General features: G+C 48.2%; 3 protein-coding genes across 3 annotated transcripts in view; 1 reads left to right on the top strand and 2 right to left on the bottom strand.

Moving 5' to 3' along the window:
- LOC117191337 (leucine-rich repeat extensin-like protein 3) overlaps nucleotides 1-20,316 on the bottom strand; it is a 40,003-nt gene extending 19,687 nt beyond the window's left edge. Inside the window, exon 1 of the mRNA XM_033396241.1 lies at nucleotides 19,882-20,316. The gene's annotated coding sequence lies outside the window, so the exon portion shown is untranslated. The remainder of the gene's footprint in view (nucleotides 1-19,881) is intronic.
- On the top strand, nucleotides 14,698-16,052 carry LOC108160401 (uncharacterized histidine-rich protein DDB_G0274557). The gene is made up of 3 exons (XM_017294393.2): nucleotides 14,698-14,867; nucleotides 15,115-15,176; nucleotides 15,677-16,052. The coding sequence occupies exons 1-3, from the start codon at nucleotides 14,847-14,849 to the stop codon at nucleotides 15,933-15,935; spliced, it is 342 nt and encodes a 113-aa protein (XP_017149882.2). The 5' UTR covers nucleotides 14,698-14,846; the 3' UTR covers nucleotides 15,936-16,052.
- LOC108160400 (ATP-dependent zinc metalloprotease FtsH) lies at nucleotides 16,487-17,379 on the bottom strand. The gene is made up of 2 exons (XM_017294392.2): nucleotides 17,206-17,379; nucleotides 16,487-17,138 (listed from the first exon to the last, which is right to left on the bottom strand). The coding sequence occupies exons 1-2, from the start codon at nucleotides 17,218-17,220 to the stop codon at nucleotides 16,644-16,646; spliced, it is 510 nt and encodes a 169-aa protein (XP_017149881.2). The 5' UTR covers nucleotides 17,221-17,379; the 3' UTR covers nucleotides 16,487-16,643.
- Nucleotides 20,317-20,381: the final 65 nt, after the last annotated feature.

Raw genomic sequence — 20,381 nt, 5'->3', positions numbered from 1 at the left:
AAACTTCGCCCCGCCCACTTCCGCCCCCACAAAGAACGAAAATCTGTGGCATCCACATTTTTAAAGATACGATAAAACCAAAAACGCAGAATCGGTGAGGATGACCATATCTTCTACAGTGCAAAGTCTGAACCAGATCGAATAATGATTATAGCCAGAATCAAGAAAACAATTTCATTCTTTCTCGCTCTGTCTCTCTCTAACACACAGGTTTCATGGTCGGTTTTGTCAATTGCAAAATATGAGTTCAAGGATCTCAGAACCTATAAGAGCCAGAGCAACCAAATTTGGTATCCACACTCCTGTGATATCGGACCTTGACCGTTTCGTGTTCAAATTTCGCCACACCCCCTTCCGCCCCCGCAAAGGACGAAAATCTGGGGCATCCACAAATCTCAGAGACTATTATGTATTTGTATCCGCACTTCTGTTAGATCTCACTATAAAACGTATATCTCAGAATTTCGCCCCACACCCTTCCGCCCCCACAAAGGACGAAAACCTGTTACATCCACAATTTTGCACATTCGAGAAAACTAAAAACGCAGAATCATAGATAATGACCATATCTATCAAATTGCTGAATCAGGATCAGATTGGATCATTTCTGTAGCCAAAAGCAAGAAATCAATTTGCAGTGGCTACGCAGCGCCCGACGTCACGCTCAGACTGATTTTCTGTCTCTCTCGCACGCATTCTTTGTCGTGTCGTTTAATATTAGCGGCGTCTGCCGGAGGAAAGCCATATTGACTTAGTATCGGGTATAACTGTAGAGTTGCGGTGTCCGCAGCAACTCACAACGTTCCCCCTCGTTCTTTATAAATTCTGTGTAGAGGATTGTGTTTGCATCGCACCGTTAGGACGGACCGGAGATGGCGAACTGAAAGACAGGCAGCCACGTGAGGCGCGTAGAAACCTTCTTCGTTACGACTCCTCTTTCTCTCTGGCCTTTCTTCAGAATCACAGTCGCGTGTTAGAATGGTTTTTATTATACCCGATACTCAAAATGAGTATTGGGGTATATTAGATTTGTGGTAAAAGTGGATGTGTGCAACGTCCAGAAGGAATCGTTTCCGATAAAGTATATATATTCTTGATCAGCATCAATACCCGAGTCGATTGAGCCATGTCTGTCTGTCCGTCTGTCCGTCCCCTTCAGCACCTAGTGCTCAAAGTCTATAAGACCTAGAGCAACGATGTTTTGGATCCAGACTTCTGTGATATGTCACTGCTAAAAAAATATTTCAAAACTTTGCCCCGCCCACTTCCGCCCCCACAAAGGACGAAAATCTGTGGCATCCACAATTTCGACGATACGAGAAAACTAAAAACGCAGAATCGTAGAGGATGACTATATCTTCTAGAGTGCGAAATCTGAACCAGATCGTATAATTATTATAGCCAGAATAAAGAAAACAATTTCATTCTTTCTCGCTCTGTCTCTCTCTAACACACTGGTTTCATGGTCGGTTTTGCCAATTGCAAAATATGAGTTCAAGGATCTCAGAACCTATAAGAGCCAGAGCAACCAAATTTGGTATCCACACTCCTGTGATATCGGACCTTGACCATTTTGTGTCAAAATTTAGCCACACCCCCTTCCGCCCCCGCAAAGGACGAAAATCTGAGGCATCCACAAATCTCAGAGACTATTAAGGCTAGAGTAACCAAATTTGGTACACACACTCCTTTAAGATGTCACTATAAAACGTATATCTCAAAATTTCGCCCCACCCCACTCCGCTCCCACAAAGAACGAAAATCGGTTGCATCCACAATATTGCAGATTCGAGAAAACTAAAAACGCAGAATCATAGATAATGACCATATCTATCAGATTGCTGAATCTGGATCAAATCAGATCATTTTTATAGCCAAAAGGAACAAATCAATTTGCACTGGCTACGTAGCGCCCGACGTCACGCTCAGACTGATTTTCTGTCTCTCTCGCACGCACTCTTTGTCGTGTCGTTTAATATTAGCGGCGTCTGCCGGAGGAGAGCCATACTGACTTAGTATCGGGTATTTATTTATTTATTTATTAAATTAACAAATTATCTGTTAATAATGGTACTTAGTTACTAAAGGCGGAAAAAGATAAGTTAAAGGTTAGCTAAATTTAAATGATTATAAATATTGCATGCAATTAGTTTAAGAGACAGTTCAGGGTATAGGGTTTGACAGAGGGAGTTATAATTATGGCATAAAACCCTAAAAGGTTCATGATCAGCATAATTAGACCTACATATGTGTAGACGGATAGGCCTAAAAGTACGGGTAGGTCTAGATGGAACGGCCAAGTCAATCTGACCCAAGAGAGTTTGGGAGTCAACAGTCCCAAGAAGGAGCTTGTGCACGAACATTACGCCATTGCATATTCTGCGATGGTGCAACGACGGCAGGTATAACTGTAGAGTTGCGGTGTCCGCAGCAACTCACAACGTTCCCCCTCGTTATACCCGATACTCAAAATGAGTATTGGGGTATATTAGATTTGTGGTAAAAGTGGATGTGTGTAACGTCCAGAAGGAATCGTTTCCGACCCCATAAAGTATATATATTCTTGATCAGCATCAATAGCCGAGTCGATTGAGCCCTGTCTGTCTGTCCGTCTGTCCGTCCGTCCGTCCGTCCGTCCGTCCGTCCGTCCGTCCCCTTCAGCGCCTAGTGCTCAAAGACTATAAGAGCTAGAGCAACGATGTTTTGGATCCAGACTTCTGTGATATGTCACTGCTACAAAAATATTTCAAAACTTCGCCCCGCCCACTTCCGCCGCCACAAAGGACGAAAATCTGTGGCATCCACATTTTTAAAGATACGATAAAACCAAAAATGCAGAATCGGTGAGGATGACCATATCTTCTACAGTGCAAAATCTGAACCAGATCGAATAATGATTATAGCCAGAATCAAGAAAACAATTTCATTCTTTCTCGCTCTGTCTCTCTCTAACACACAGGTTTCATGGTCGGTTTTGTCAATTGCAAAATATGAGTTCAAGGATCTCAGAACCTATAAGAGCCAGAGCAACCAAATTTGGTATCCACACTCCTGTGATATCGGACCTTGACCGTTTCGTGTCCAAATTTCGCCACACCCCCTTCCGCCCCCGCAAAGGACGAAAATCTGGGGCATCCACAAATCTCAGAGACTATTATGTATTTGTATCCGCACTTCTGTTAGATCTCACTATAAAACGTATATCTCAGAATTTCGCCCCACACCTTTCCGCCCCCACAAAGGACGAAAACCTGTTACATCCACAATATTGCACATTCGAGAAAACTAAAAACGCAGAATCATAGATAATGACCATATCTATCAAATTGCTGAATCAGGATCAGATTGGATCATTTCTGTAGCCAAAAGCAAGAAATCAATTTGCAGTGGCTACGCAGCGCCCGACGTCACGCTCAGACTGATTTTCTGTCTCTCTCGCACGCATTCTTTGTCGTGTCGTTTAATATTAGCGGCGTCTGCCGGAGGAAAGCCATATTGACTTAGTATCGGGTATAACTGTAGAGTTGCGGTGTCCGCAGCAACTCACAACGTTCCCCCTCGTTCTTTATAAATTCTGTGTAGAGGATTGTGTTTGCATCGCACCGTTAGGACGGACCGGAGATGGCGAACTGAAAGACAGGCAGCCACGTGAGGCGCGTAGAAACCTTCTTCGTTACGACTCCTCTTTCTCTCTGGCCTTTCTTCAGAATCACAGTCGCGTGTTAGAGTGGTTTTTATTATACCCGATACTCAAAATGAGTATTGGGGTATATTAGATTTCTGGTAAAAGTGGATGTGTGTAACGTCCAGAAGGAATCGTTTCCGATAAAGTATATATATTCTTGATCAGCATCAATACCCGAGTCGATTGAGCCATGTCTGTCTGTCCGTCTGTCCGTCCCCTTCAGCACCTAGTGCTCAAAGACTATAAGACCTAGAGCAACGATGTTTTGGATCCAGACTTCTGTGATATGTCACAGCTAAAAAAATATTTCAAAACTTTGCCCCGCCCACTTCCGCCCCCACAAAGGGCGAAAATCTGTGGCATCCACAATTTCGACGATACGAGAAAACTAAAAACGCAGAATCGTAGAGGATGACTATATCTTCTAGAGTGCGAAATCTGAACCAGATCGTATAATTATTATAGCCAGAATCAAGAAAACAATTTCATTCTTTCTCGCTCTGTCTCTCTCTAACACACTGGTTTCATGGTCGGTTTTGCCAATTGCAAAATATGAGTTCAAGGATCTCAGAACCTATAAGAGCCAGAGCAACCAAATTTGGTATCCACACTCCTGTGATATCGGACCTTGACCATTTTGTGTCAAAATTTCGCCACACCCCCTTCCGCCCCCGCAAGGGACGAAAATCTGAGGCATCCACAAATCTCAGAGACTATTAAGGCTAGAGTAACCAAATTTAGTATCCGCACTCCTTTAAGATGTCACTATAAAACGTATATCTCAAAATTTCGCCCCACCCCACTCCGCTTCCACAAAGAACGAAAATCGGTTGCATCCACAATATTGCAGATTCGAGAAAACTAAAAACGCAGAATCATAGATAATGACCATATCTATCAGATTGCTGAATCTGGATCAAATCAGATCATTTTTATAGCCAAAAGGAACAAATCAATTTGCACTGGCTACGTAGCGCCAGACGTCACGCTCAGACTGATTTTCTGTCTCTCTCGCACGCACTCTTTGTCGTGTCGTTTAATATTAGCGGCGTCTGCCGGAGGAGAGCCATACTGACTTAGTATCGGGTATTTATTTATTTATTTATTAAATTAACAAATTATCTGTTAATAATGGTACTTAGTTACTAAAGGCGGAAAAAGATAAGTTAAAGGTTAGCTAAATTTAAATGATTATAAATATTGCATGCAATTAGTTTAAGAGACAGTTCAGGGGATAGGGTTTGACAGAGGGAGTTATAATTATGGCATAAAACTCTAAAAGGTTCATGATCAGCATAATTAGACCTACATATGGGTAGACGGATAGGCCTAAAAGTACGGGTAGGTCTAGATGGAACGGCCAAGTCAATCTGACCCAAGAGAGTTTGGGAGTCAAAAGTCCCAAGAAGGAGCTTGTGCACGAACATTACGCCATTGCATATTCTGCGATGGTGCAACGACGGCAGGTATAACTGTAGAGTTGCGGTGTCCGCAGCAACTCACAACGTTCCCCCTCGTTATACCCGATACTCAAAATGAGTATTGGGGTATATTAGATTTGTGGTAAAAGTGGATGTTTGTAACGTCCAGAAGGAATCGTTTCCGACCCCATAAAGTATATATATTCTTGATCAGCATCAATAGCCGAGTCGATTGAGCCCTGTCTGTCTGTCCGTCTGTCCGTCCGTCCGTCCGTCCGTCCGTCCGTCCGTCCCCTTCAGCGCCTAGTGCTCAAAGACTATAAGAGCTAGAGCAACGATGTTTTGGATCCAGACTTCTGTGATATTTCACTGCTACAAAAATATTTCAAAACTTCGCCCCGCCCACTTCCGCCGCCACAAAGGACGAAAATCTGTGGCATCCACATTTTTAAAGATACGATAAAACCAAAAATGCAGAATCGGTGAGGATGACCATATCTTCTACAGTGCAAAATCTGAACCAGATCGAATAATGATTATAGCCAGAATCAAGAAAACAATTTCATTCTTTCTCGCTCTGTCTCTCTCTAAGACACAGGTTTCATGGTCGGTTTTGTCAATTGCAAAATATGAGTTCAAGGATCTCAGAACCTATAAGAGCCAGAGCAACCAAATTTGGTATCCACACTCCTGTGATATCGGACCTTGACCGTTTCGTGTCCAAATTTCGCCACACCCCCTTCCGCCCCCGCAAAGAACGAAAATCTGGGGCATCCACAAATCTCAGAGAATATTAAGGCTAGAGTAACCAAATTTGGTATCCGCACTTCTGTTAGATTTCACTATAAAACTTTTATCTCAGAATTTCGCCCCACCCCTTCCGCCCCCACAAAAAACGAAAATCTGTTGCATCCACAATATTGCACATTTGAGAAAACTAAAAACGCAGAATCATAGATAATGACCATATCTATCAGATTGCTGAATCTGGATCAGATCAGATAATTTTTATAGCCAAAAGGAACAAATCAATTTGCACTGGCTACGCAGCGCCCGACGTCACGCTCAGACTGATTTTCTGTCTCTCTCGCACGCACTCTTTGTCGTGTCGTTTAATATTAGCGGCGTCTGCCGGAGGAGAGTTATACTGACTTAGTATCGGGTATAACCGTAGAGTTGCGGTGTCCGCAGCAACTCACAACGTTCCCCCTCGCTGCGCCCACTTGGGGCGATGATTCGATGTGGGGATGAGTCTGGAAAGAGGGGGAAGACAGCCCAGCTCAGCCCATCCCTCTGGCTGCTTGGGAGTCCGTCTTCCGCGTCTTCTTTCCGCCTAATAGTTGGCAATGACTCTCGAAAAACGTTTCAAAACGAAATGTTAAGAAGAGGATTGAAACTGAAAGATAAGCGAAGCTCGAATGCTCTTGTTGTATTTGGTATTAGTCATGTCCACTCTGGAAGAGAAGAGAAGAGAATAGAATAGGGGAAGAAAGCTCTCTGATGCCCACACACAGACCCAGAAACTCAACTTACTTACAGCTTCAGTTTGTAGATATGTATCATCTTTCTATCATATTATTGCACATAATAGGGTTTTCTACCGATCTACCGAACAGCTTCGCTTTTCGAATAGTAAGTATCGATGAAACCCAGTAAGTAGTTCTTTCGAGCTTTTGTGTCGCTATATGAGCTCATATTGTATGTACCTATCAACTGCAGAGTGCTAACGGAAGCAGACGCTGCTTTGCGTGATTATAGCTCGAGTGTGCGCGCAATTAGAGGCAGAGTTCTTGGTTGCAAGGCGGGAGTTAGTAGAGCACTCCACTCGAATTAGAATCGCACCCGAAGCCGAGAATCTTTCTTTTCGCGATGAGAAATTTAAATTTAACGGACACACTGGCCACACATGCATTTGGTGTGGGCTTCGTCTTCGGCAGCCGATGCCGAGCAGATGCTGCTCAACCGTTAACTCGTGTGTGTTTTCACCGAAAAAAAGTCTCAAAGGGCACGAAAGAGTGCCGGTGACTGGGGGCGGTGGAGGGGTGGTGTTGCTGTAGGAGGTGTGTAATTGGCGACACCTTTAAGTGCCGACCTTGTCATGCTCGCTGGCGTCGTCTAATTCAGGCCGGGGTTGTTCTTCATCAGTGCGTCGACATCAACATCGCCACTGCCACTGCCGGCGTCTGCGTCTGTGCGTTGCGTCGCTGTTGGCATCGACATCGACGCTGGCGCTGGCGGAAGATGAACGATCGTGGCAGAGGAGTCGAGTCTCCTCGATTCGCTGGAAGCTTGAGAAATGAGCTCATGCCCATTCTGGTTCTTTCATTTGCATATCATGAATTCTTGGGAATTCTGAAGGCAAGGAGCAACAGCAGCCGCTAATGTTCTCCGTGGCCACGTCCTCAAAAAGGGTCACTTCTCGAAGATTGCCAAATAGAAGCAATACCGATAATTGGCAGACGAGACAAATGTTGCAAAATAATTTATTTGTGTGAATATTTTGTGGGAGGCGCTGCTCTACATATGACTTGAATGCAACAGGCAGCACCGAGGTTTGCTTGGCATTTGTCCCTCGGCTCCGGCTCCAGCTCCGGCACCATCGACATCGACCCTATCCGAAATCCAAAATCGCATCAAAATTCATTCAAAATTCAGAGGGCGATCGGCGCTTTTGACGGACGCATTGCGCCTGCCAAGTGGGCAAATGGCAGCCACTTGGTGGCGCCGTTTCTAGCGTTTCTGCGTGAAAATTCAATACGCAGCGCGTGTCTAAAAACAGATATTGGCGGCAGATACCACTGCGAGTGGGTTGATCGTGGGTGGACGGCGGATCCGCAGGAACGATCAACTAGCTGGCTGACTGGAGCTCCTCCATGTAATACTTATGTAATACATGTAATACTTATCGATTGGGTAAACGGTTTCTGCCAGGGCGCATAAATTTTGTCAAGAGCTGATTGACAAATGTGGGCCATCAGGAAGCCCCAGCTGATCGACATTCACCAAATAAAATGCCTAGTCGCCCACTCATTCATGCTGCAAATAATCAATCTTTCTCCTATCATGTAAGCCTCGACTATAAGTACAAACAAACGTATGAGTTTGAGATAATAATCAGGTTTTCGTTTACTGTGACCGATTCGTGGAAAACGTTAACCATTTAAATATGTATAATCACAGATAAGCTAATTGACCACCCACCATGATCAACATGTCCAATAAAACAGCATTAGCCAGTAATTCGTCTTTGACGCCAGTATGAATCTATACATACTTATGTACATATGTATATTCTTGATCAGCATCAGCGTTTGGCAGTGCATAACATACGCGTACGAGTATATGTAATCTTTAACTATGTATATTCCAAGCTCTATCCCCAGAAACTAGTTTTGGCCAGCTCTTGTGTTGTAGGATCATAATCGCAGAAAATAGACAGCAACATTTGCTGCAACAGCTGTTTGACCAGCAGGCCACAGCCCCACAATGACCGAGTCCCCCAGTTCCAGTTCCCAGTAGTTCGGGCTCCTGTCCGTAGCATCGGGTGTTCCACTTTCGCAGTTATCCAAAACTCACCCAGCAGGAAGTATTTGCATTCGCCACTCGGGAGGCGTCCACAGAAAGGAAAGCGAAAGTAATCATCCAGAGCAGTACGAGTACGAGTACGAGTAGCTACCATAGCACAACGAATGCTATAGACACGCACGGGCCAGGGGAGGTAGGGGCCACCGCGTATTTATCACAACAAATATCCATTATGCAATTGGCCATGTCTGAAACGAGCAATTTGCCACAAATGCAGCAACGTCCGAGCGCGGGCTGGGGCAGGATGGGAATGGGAATGGTGGCGCCGTGCGCACTCAGACGCAGAAAGGCACACTGGCCTACATGTACATACCACCGAGCAGACTCCACTCATGCTCCCAACTTTACCGATTCGCACTCATGCGGAGCAGCGGGGATTGTTAACAGTTTTGTTAACAGAGTTGCAACAGTTGGTTGCAACATGCAGCGTGCAGCGTGCAGCATTCAGCATGCATTAGCTACTTTAATGTTATATCAGGGACAGAATGGGAATCTACTAATCGAACACCTGTTAAAATCATGTGAGGCATTACCGTTAAGTAATTGCCCGAAATGCGTTTTATTGCTAATTTCATTTATCTTATGTGAAGCGCGTCTCGTACGTGTTTCGTGATTTGATAACGTCAATATGTACACACGATGCGACTATATATTGTAAATATGTACATACATACATATGTACATATGTACTTGTGTGCTCTTTCAAGGTCGTACTCTCAAGATGTCTTCAACCTGATATGGAAGGGACTGGGATTAGTGTGACAACCTCGATGTGACAATTCGATGCCGTCTCTCCAACGTTCACTTTTCGGTGTTCAGTGCTGATGTCTTCAGAAAGCCGCTAAGTGACCCGTACCGTTCAATACTGATGTGATGTCTGCATATGGCTGTGCTACTTGGTCGTTCACTTGGAATGATTTCCCATCCCTTCCCATCCCATGCAATCCCCTCCTTGCTACTTTTGCAACTTCGGCGCACGGGCAGAAGGCCTGGCCACATAGTAGCGATTATGAAATTAATGTAATTTGTATAATATTACACAAAACATCACCGAGCTGCAACTGTTTTTTTTTTTTTTTTTTCTGTATTAACTCTTAATTTTATTAAATTTTATAAGCCTGGGACTTAACTAAAGCTAGACAGGGAGCTGTATTGAGTTGGAAAGACCGGCAGGAAGTTCCGGGTCTCTGCGGGACGGCCGCAAAGCATTGCTTCGCAGGGACCATGGTTCCTCCTAGCCACTCTCGTTCCTTCGGCGCTCGCACCTACGCAGCTCCTTCATGGCGCCGGCTGCAAAGTTGCTCCAGGCCGACCATACCATGGGGTCTTCCACAATCTTCTCGATCAGGTTGTTCGGCGTGAGCTGCCCGCCGGCGGCTCGCCACAACTCCTCCCTAATAAGTGAGAAGCGCCCACATTGAAAAGTGATGTGCTCAGCGTCTTCAGTGGCGTCGCCGCACCACGAGCAGTTCGGCGAGTTCTCGTGGCCGAACCTCCAAAGGTAATGGCTGAAGCAGCCGTGTCCGCTCAGAAGCTGTGTGGAATGGAAATTGACCACACCGTGCCGCCTGCCGATCCAATATCGGACATCCGGAATCAGGCGGTGTGTCCACCGTCCTTTATCAGAGCCGTCCCAGCGGCTTTGCCATGCTCTGAGGCTTCCTTCACGGGCCTGCTTGCGCGTGTCTCTCCTTGCCGCGCCGGCCCGGATGGCCTCGGCCACGGCCCTCTCCTCAAGCACCAGAAGGTCAATTGGAAGGACCCCCGCCAGGACTAGGGCAGCGTCGTCGGATATGGTCCGAAAGCCGCAGCAGATCCGGAGCGCGCAGAGGCGATGAGTGGCTTTTACGCCCCTAGCGTAGCTGGCAACTTTAATTCCATCCGCCCATACGTCTGCTGCGTAGGTCTTGGCTGAGCGGACTACACTGGTCAGCAGAATCCTCCTCTCCTGCTTCGGGCCACGGGTGTTCAGCAGTATTCGGAACAGCGCCCGACTCGTGTTTGCCGCTTTCTCCTGGACGTAGCTTAGGTGTTCACGGAAACTGAGCCTGGTGTCGATCATCACGCCCAGATACCGAATGGCTCGTTTCGACGATAGTCTCTGGTCGCCAACCCTGATGTGAGCGGTCTCCACAGTCGAACGGGTGCTCACCAATACTGCCTCGGTTTTATGAGCGGCTATCTCTAGTCCCGCAGAGCGGAGCCAGTCTGCAATCAGCTGGATTGCGGTGTCACAATTTGCTTCGACGACGTCCAGGTGCTTGGCCACCACCGTCAGGGCGACATCATCTGCGTAGCAGGTTAGCTGACATCCGCCTGGAAGAGCTAATCTCATGACTCCATCGTAGGCAATGTTCCATAATAGGGGACCCATCACTGATCCTTGGGAACTCCTGCCGTTATGCCGTGAGTCTGCGCGCCGGCCTCCGTATTATACTCCAGCAGTCTTCCCGCGAAGTAGCTCCTTACGATTGCCTGAAGGTATTGGGGTACACCGCGCCGGTTAAGTGAGTCCAGGATGCGCTCCCACTTCACCGTATTGAAGGCGTTCCTGATGTCTAGGGTGACAATCAGGCAGTATTCCTTCTTGCCGCCCTTCCATCGAGTTCCCTCCACTGCCTTGGAGGCTATGTCAACTACCCTGCCTATGGCGTCCACCGTTGACCTCCCACTCCTGAAGCCGTATTGGTTTGGTGAAAGTCCCCCAGCATCCTCGACGGCGTTGTCTAGTCTTCTACGGATTATCTGTTCCAGAGTCTTCCCCAGCGAGTCGATTAAGCAAATCGGTCGAAACGAGGAGGGATCGTCCGGCGGCTTTCCTGGCTTTGGCAAGAGCACCAGGTGTTGCAACTTCCACTGCGGCGGAAATAGTCCTTCCCGCAGGCACTGCGTGAATGCCTTAGCAAACTCGTGCGGGTTGTATGCCATCGCCACTTTTACCGCACGGTTGGGGATTCCATCAGGGCCTGGAGCCTTCTTGGCCTTTAAGCTTTGGGCCAGGGCGACGATTTCGTCCTCCGTGACCGGTTCGACCGAGTATGCAGGCTGGTGTGCGACGGCACTGCTGGCAAGACCGTGAGCCCCGGATGGGAACAATGCCTCAACAATCGTCCGCAACTGGTCTGGGTCAGACGGCGACCCCGCGTTGCTGCCATGAATTCGCTTCATTACCGTCTTGTAGGCACGTCCCCACGGATCCTTCTCGGCTGAGTCGCAAAGCTGCAGGAAGCACTCCCTCTTGCTCTCCTTGATGGCGTTCTTTAGGGCTTTTCTAGCTCCGCAGTACTCCGCCTGTAGCCTTGGCCAGCTAGTGCCACTCCTTCTGCGAGCCCGTTGATATCGCCTTCTAGCTGACAGGCAAGTGCGTCTGGCCTCCTGGATCTCGTCATTCCACCAATAGGTCGGCGATTGCTTACCCTTGAATGGCCTCTTGCGACTCATACTGGCATCGCATGCGAGCAGTAGGGACTCCAGAAGCTGGTTGACCATCTGTTGAGCTGAGCCTCCGACCTCCATATTCCTCAGCGCCTCCAAGAACCTTGGAATCCGCATTGATTCGGGATTGTAGGCTGCTCTCCGGTTTGTCTGCGTTGCCCTGGTCAGTCTGCAACCACCTTCTCCGCCTATCGAGAACACCACTGCCTTGTGGTCGCTGGCCGTATAGTGGTTCCCCAGGCGCCAGGTGGACAGAGGGGAAAGGCTGCTAGAGGCGAATGTAAGGTCGATGACTGACCCAGAGCCACCCCTGTTGAAGGTATTCGCGGTCCCCTGATTCAACAATGCTACGTCCAACGCAGCGAAGGCCTCAAGCAGTGCGTGTCCCTTGTATATGGCGTCCGAGCTGCTGCTTCTGGAGATGTCACTGCCCCACTCCTGGGCCCAAGCATTGAAGTCGCCAGCAATCACATTTGGTTTGTGGTGCCTGGCGTCGTCGGCCAATTCGTCCATCGCCGCAGCGAAGCTATGACGGCTCAAGCTTGGGGGGAGATAGCAGCTGTAAATCCATAAGTTCCCCAGTTTTGCCCTGACGAAATGTCGGAACTCAGCGCACACTGAGGGCCGCAGAGGAGGCTTACCGCAAGCCCATACTGCTGCTTTTCCTGAGGAGCTTTGGACCCAGAATCCATCCTCGGGGGAAATGTATGGTTCGCTAATTATTGCAACGTCCGATCTCATTTCACGCACCGACTGAGAGAGCAGATCTGTGGCAGCCTCGCAATGGTTTAGGTTTATTTGGTAAAACCTAACCATGTCCAGCGTTTTGACTTGCCTTCTCTTTGGGTGCCATGGGGCACCTGTGGCTACCAGCTACGTATGAGTGGGGCTTGCCCTTTCCGACACAAAGGAAGCATTTTGCCTCATTGTGGCAGTCGCTTATCTTGTGCTCCTCAGACGCACAGCGGAAGCACCACCCGCTTCTGTCTACAGAGCTTTTGCAATTAAGTGCAACGTGGCCGATCTCAAGGCACCTGAAGCACTTTAACGGCAGATTTCGCTCCCGTATGCGGCAGACGGACCATGCCACTTTAACCTTACCAACGGATAGCGCCTTCGTCGCAAGGGTCGCCGGCAGGCAAATAATAGCCCGCTGGGTACCACCAAAGCCTGGACGCAAACTCTTAATGGCGTCCACATCGAGTGTAATCCCCATTTGCTCGCTGAAGGCCTTCCTCACGTCCTCCGAGGTAGCCATCTCATCCAAGTCGAGCATCTCTAGCCTCGTCTGCTGGGTGAGTGCTCGCGCCTCCGCCTTGCCTCCTAGGACAGTGCCTATGTCCTCGCGAAGCAGCTGCGCGGTCTCCTTCGAGGCGTCTTTGAGCTCCAATAGAAGAGCACCTTTGGCTGTTCGCTTCACTCTGCTCACACTCTCGCCGACCTTCTTCATCTTCTCGCTCTGGTTGCGGGTGACGAGGTTAAGGATCTCCGCGTAAGTCATTTTCCCTTTTGGCTCGATGATAATAACATCCGGACGGGGCCTTGGCTTCCGGGCGTGCGCTCTGCTCTTCACCTTCTCCCATTCACCTTCGGTAGGTGCAGCTGATTCGGTCTTCCTTGCCGGTTGTTCGCGGGACTGCAACGTGGGATGGCCACTCATATTGTTTCTCCGCTTCGGCGAGCTCCTCGTCGGCTTGTCCAGCTTCCTTTTCGGCGCATCGTGTTGAGGGGAGCATTGCGTCTCCTAATCACGCCGCTCCACCCTCTCCTTCCTCTGAAACTTTGCGTCGAAGCTGTGAAGCGCGGACATTTGCATCCTCACCACGTTCTGCGCCAACTCTTTCATCTCCTTGTTGAGATAACGGGCGTCCCTCAGCATCTTCGACAATTCCGTCGACTTTTCTACCAGCGAAGCCAGGATCGACCGCAGATCTCCGACGGCCTTTGGTCCTGTACCGCTTTTGTCTGTGGAAGCACTGCTGAAGTCAAAGGGATTGACAGGGACTTCTGCTGGTGCAGACACAGTCAGTGCTGGCAGCACTCTAAGGGGCGCCTTAAGTGGATTTCCGGTACCAAGGCTTAGCTGGGCCGGCTTCTCAACTGCCTGCTCCCTGGGCCAAATGCCTCGGGGCGTCTGCCACTGTGGTGGGGAACGCTGCAGGCTAGTTCTCCTCTCAAAGAGGAGAACTCCTCCTCCATTCTTCCTGTTTGTAACTGCCAAATACTGTAGTACAACATCATTGTCTCTGCCGGCGACAGTCAAAGTTCGATTGTCTGCGTCATCCGAATGCGGCTTCATTGTCGTTTGCCAGCAAGTGAAGCATGGACAGACGCCGCGAAATTAGCCCAGCGCGGTCCTAACCCTCGTAAACAGAAGCGGCCAGAAGAGTCAAAAAGATTTATATGAACATACATATGTACCTCGTACGTACATACATACATACCTATCTGTTAACAGTCGTCCACTTTTGCCGTTGCTGCTGTCTTGCGCATGTTTGTCACGTTTGTCTTGCGCAGCGCAGTCGCCGCCGCCCGTGGTTAGACTCGGCTCGCTGTGGCTGCGGCTGTGGCGCCTGCATTGGGGGGTACGAGTATAAAACAGATGGGTCGCCAGCCTGTGGTTATCAGTCAGCGGCAGGCATTGACAGTGCTTCGGTTTTCGCATTATACGTTACTAGTATTTCCAGTGTAGAAGAGTACGTGATTTCATTTGACCAAATATGTACGCCCTGAAAGCATTCGTAAGTGTTCAGTAACCAGAGGATGTGATGTGAGAAAGGATCAAGTGCATCAAGTGATTGATACAAGTGGTTAGATGTGATGAGGTCTACATACAAAGGACAACTGTGCAGAGGCTCTGTTTTTCATGTTTCGATGATAAAACTCCAGATTGGAAGATCTTTAGATATGAAGATCCGCAAAGATTTCGATTAACTCAGAAAAGTTCCAGTTAAAGCTTCATTCATCCTATTCATGCACCTCTTTCAGATCATGTTCGCCCTATTGTCCGTGGCTTACTGTGCGCCCAGCCCAGGCTTCTTCGGCAAACAGTGAGTATATCCACTAATTATATACGAGTACTCGTACCAGATCCGTAAATAACCAGCCCCAGTCGATAAAAATGGTTATTTCCGATTCGTATGTGCTTTTAAACGCTGGCAGTGAGATAGATATGAAATATGCATTCGATTATTGAGCAATCGAACGCTAATGGCACTTCGGCTGATTAGCACCGATACGATCCGATTCACTTTCCGCCGTAGAGGAATTTCCCAAGCTGCGATTGGCACTCAGTTCATTATAATGCGCCCATAATTGGCTGACTTAATTGCTAATTCCGAGCATCGATCGTCGCGGTTGTTGTCTGCTGCCTGCTGCCAAGTGACAATCGACCATTGCTCACTGCGATCAGCAGGGTTCAAGCAACTGAAGTAGAGTTGACAATCTGATTAGCTAATACGCGAAACGACGAGTGCCAATTGCTGATAGTCAAGTCTAGCCTCCCAGCTCTTGGACTGATTTCCCTTTCACGTTCCCACTCAATTCGCAGCGAACATCATACGATCCATGTTCCATACAAGGTTCACACGGTTCACCACCATCATGTACAGAAGATTCATGTTCCGATGGTAAAGCACGTGCCCATTTACAAGGAGGTTCCTGTTCACCACGTCCACCACGAGGAGATCCTGCCAGTGCCCGTTCACCATGTGCATCACGAGGAAGTGCCAGTCCATCATGTATACGAGGATCATCAAGATTACCACAAGGGCTGGAGCTCAGCGCACCATGGACACGGCTGGATCTAGGTCGTCAGCCCCACAAAAACGCTCCACCAAACCAATAAAACCCAGCCCAACCCTCCTGACTGTAAATATTATATAATTCCTAAGTTAATGATTGTAAATAAACTGAATTCGATTCTACGTATACGCTCTGGATTAGATCTCACATCTCACATTCGGCCACTTCGTACCAGTCCCATGCAAGATTATAATTTGCAGTTGACCTTGGGCAGCGTCTAAAGGCGGCAATTAAGCCGGAGTTTTGCAAGAACGACTTTCACAAAGCCCTCACTCAACCAGCCCCATCGGAGGTCAACCGCCAGCAGGCCAACGCTTGGTCTGCCCAACCAGTACACGACGCGTGTTGTAAGCCAAGGGCGGAGCACGCCACATTCCGGTTGCATGACATAGAGCGGCACTCCGAGCTGATACTCGAAGTTCCTAGTTCTCCACCACACCACTCCCGATAATACAGCAAGATCAGGAATTTGCTCGAGCAAGCGAATGGCCTCAGCATCATTCCACTCACTTCTCACTTTTGGTTGACTGGCAGAGGAAAACCAGCTCTTAAGCTCTGATTCTTTGACCAACATGCATTTTATTCGGCGCCAACAACAGATTTTCAAATCAATTTTCACTAATTGAGAACATAGGGCAAAGCGTTAGGGGAAGCTGCGGGGAAGGGAGATAAAAACGATAGGGACAATGGAATCCTCATCACACCAGATTGCTCTAGTGGCAGTAGGGAAAGTTGGGGCACTCGTGTGGAGAAACTCCGGCCGGGTAAAGACGCTCACTCCAGCCTGGCAGCGGAGGAGCTGCCACAGGAGCGCCAGCGTGTCCGGCATTCACGTCGCAGTACGGATAGTTGGGGCAGGTCTGGGGATTGACACCAGCGGGATATTTGTCTCCGCCTGCAGCAGGCGCAGGTGCCGAATTCCAAGAGGGCTGTGGCTGTGGCTGCCATTGCGGCTGCGGCTGCCACGTTTGAGGCTGCGGCTGCCACTGGGGTTGCTGCCACGTTTGCGGTTGTGGCTGCGGCTGCCATTGTGGCTGCGACTGCCATTGATTCTGCGGAGCTCCCCACTGCGATTTGGGACTGTGCAGTCGCTCGTTATCACAGATTGGGAAGCCGGGGCAGTCCTGCGGGTTCACGCCGGCCGGATACTGCGCTGCAGGTGGATGCTGGGGCTTGGCCAGAGCCAAAGCCAGACAGGAAGCGAACAGCTGAATGAGAGCCGAGATGATTGGTTGCTTCTTGGAAGAGGAGGTCTGGAGGCATGGACCCACTTACCAGCTTGAAGAACATCGGGACGAATGTCTGTGTGGGGGTGCGAGTGGCGCGAGATTGGTTTTGGCTGGCAGGGAATAATCCTTGACCAAATTGGACTATGAGTCGATAGCTTAAACTTCCAATTAGGTTCTGTTCCTGGTCAGCGTTGCACTGTTGCTGCGGTGAGCAGCCATCAGGCTTATATAGCGGATGCTGGTGCAGGCTAGAACCGAGTCGAGTCTGGTCTCACTCTCAGTCTCAGTCTCTCGGTCTGAATCGGTTTACTTTCATTGGCGGCTCGAACCAGCCGCGGCAATTGCTGGGGCTGTGGTTGTTGCTTTTGTAGTTGACTGATCTCGCGCATATTTTACTTGATTGGCCCAACAGATTATTATGAGTCTTTGTTGCAGAGCGCAAACAAATAAATCGAACGGGGCCGGCTGGAGGTACGTACCGCCGAATCGAGAGACGGACATGCATGCAGTATGCAGGTAAAGTGCTTAAGCACTCACTGTGCGAACACATACTTGTGCAGACAAACTTCTACGAGTAGCATAGATATATTGTATGATGGAATGGTGTATATATTGCATGTATACATATAATATTTACATACATAGGTATGAATATCGAGTTACAGACATGCCGTCATTAGCAATGAACTAAGCCCCCAACTTGCCGTTTGGCCAAAAGAAATCTCTGGGTTGGTTTTTTTACCCGATACTCAAAATGAGTATTGGGGTATATTAGATTTGTGGTAAAAGTGGATGTGTGTAACGTCCAGAAGGAATCGTTTCCGACCCCATAAAGTATATATATTCTTGATCAGCATCAATAGCCGAGTCGATTGAGCCCTGTCTGTCTGTCCGTCCGTCCGTCTGTCCGTCCCCTTCAGCGCCTAGTGCTCAAAGATTATAAGAGCTAGAGCAACGTGGTTTTGGATCCAGACTTCTGTGATATGTCACTGCTACAAAAATATTTCAAAACTTCGCCCCGCCCACTTCCGCCCCCACAAAGGACGAAAATCTGTGGCATCCACATTTTTAAAGATACGATAAAACCAAAAACGCAGAATCGTAGAGGATGACTATATGTTCTAGAGTGTAAAATCTCAACCAGATCGTATAATTATAATTATAGCCAGAATCAAGAAAACAATTTCATTCTTTCTCGCTCTGTCTCTCTCTAACACACAGGTTTCATGGTCGGCTTTGCCAATTGCAAAATATGAGTTCAAGGATCTCAGAACCTATAAGAGCCAGAGCAACCAAATTTGGTATCCACACTCCTGTGATATCGGACCTTGACCGTTTCGTGTCCAAATTTCTCCACACCCCCTTCCGCCCCCGCAAAGACGAAAATCTGGGGCATCCACAAATCTCAGAGACTATTAAGGCTAGAGTAACCAAATTTGGTATCCGCACTTCTGTTAGATCTCACTATAAAACGTATATCTCAGAATTTCGCCCACCCCCTTCCGCCCCCAAAAAGGACGAAAATCTTTTGCATCCACAATATTGCAGATTCGAGAAAACTAAAAACGCAGAATCATAGATAATGACCATATCTATCAGACTGCTGAATCTGGATCAGATGGGATCATTTTTATACCCAAAAGGAACAAATCAATTTGCACTGGCTACGCAGCGCCCGACGTCACGCTCAGACTGATTTTCTGTCTCTCTCGCACGCACTCTTTGTCGTGTCGTTTAATATTAGCGGCGTCTGCCGGAGGAAAGCCATACTGACTAAGTATCGGGTATAACTGTAGAGTTGCGGTGTCCGCAGCAACTCACAACGTTCCCCCTCGTTTATTTTGACAACTGCGCGTTGGCGTATGGCCAATTTTCAATTGCCAGTCGCTGTTGTTTCTACTTCTATTACCCTTGTCTCGTCTCTGCCTATTTTGGGGATCAGTTCGTGAATCACTTTATTCAGAGCTTTTCGGATAGGATCGTGTAAGAGGCCATCGCCTTGGCATGCCACATGCTGCCGACGCCTGCCTGCCTGCCCGGAAGGCAGTGCCAGCAGCCCATGTCATTGGAAACTGGTTTCAGTGCAGCGAACTTGCACTAGATCATACTTCTCGCTTAATGCATAATACACGTATTCGAGAGGTGGCCTGAGGTTCACTTCTATGCTAGGGTTGAGCGATATTTGGCTATACTCTGGCTATATGATATGATATATCCAAGTATGTACATGTCCTGCAGATGCGTTGATTTCAATAAGGAGATTTGAATCCAAGACCTTTTCCCTTACTTGTTCTTCCATCCCTAGTCTTGTTTTCCTTTCGCCTTTGGCAATTCTGTCTTCCATAACCCGTTATTCTGTCGGCGTTGGAGCTGATTTCTATTCCACAAACGCATGCGCAGCGCCAGTCCACTCGAACCGCGGAAGTGGAGGTGGAATCAACTTACGCACCAACGCGCGCGGCGACTTCCTGAGCTGGCTACGTCACAGACACAGAGCCGATGCAGAATTCGAATGAAAACTCAATTACATGGCATGAAAACCGCAGTGCCACACAAATTATGAGCTAATCAGGCAGCACCCATTGCCCCAGGTCGCAGCAACACGACACACAAGCACATGTGTGCATGAACATGTTATAAAGACGGACGTGGACAGGCGGACGTACCCAATTGTTGGCAACAGTGTAACAGATTTAGTTTAATTCTTATAATTTTTGCTTACCGCCAGCCATTGCCAGGAATTTGCGCGGGCGCGGCACAGCATAGCCAGTCCAGTCCAGTCCAGTCCAGTCTAGTCCCGCAATCGCCGCCTGCCTGTTCTGCTCTACGACTTGTAGGTGGTCGACGCTGGTATGGCTAATGCGTTGTGGTACGTTGCTCCAACGCCTGCCGATTGATCTCGTTAGCCTTGATCAATGGCCCGGAAAAAATAGAATAGAGAAAAATAAAAGACAGCGAAATTCAAATGGTTGACCGTTCGCAAAGTGCAGTCTTTGTGGCCAGTCCCCAGCGCGGCATAGCCCTGGCTGGACCCAAAGCATCCATGTGTTTGTTCTAAGCTGATATTGGCTGGTGCTGGTGCTAATGCTGCTGCTACTGCTGGGTATATTGCGACTGTTTTCAAGTTTTCCTTTTTTGTCACCCGGCGCGTTTTAAATTATTATGCCATTAGTAGTCGCCTTATTTTTGTCAAGGCGTGGCCGCTTGGTTGATTACCATTAG

This window comes from Drosophila miranda, assembly GCF_003369915.1.
Source record: "Drosophila miranda strain MSH22 chromosome Y unlocalized genomic scaffold, D.miranda_PacBio2.1 Contig_Y1_pilon, whole genome shotgun sequence".
NCBI lineage: Eukaryota > Metazoa > Arthropoda > Insecta > Diptera > Drosophilidae > Drosophila > Drosophila miranda.
This window is presented reverse-complemented; position numbering and strand designations above follow the sequence as displayed.

Bases quoted from the DNA above. Each gene is read 5' to 3' on its own strand.
- LOC108160401 (XM_017294393.2), top strand. From the start codon at position 14,847: ATGTACGCCCTGAAAGCATTC. The intron at 14,868-15,114 runs GTAAGTGTTCAG...CACCTCTTTCAG, and splicing joins TGTACGCCCTGAAAGCATTC to ATCATGTTCGCCCTATTGTC. The intron at 15,177-15,676 runs GTGAGTATATCC...CTCAATTCGCAG, and splicing joins CCAGGCTTCTTCGGCAAACA to CGAACATCATACGATCCATG.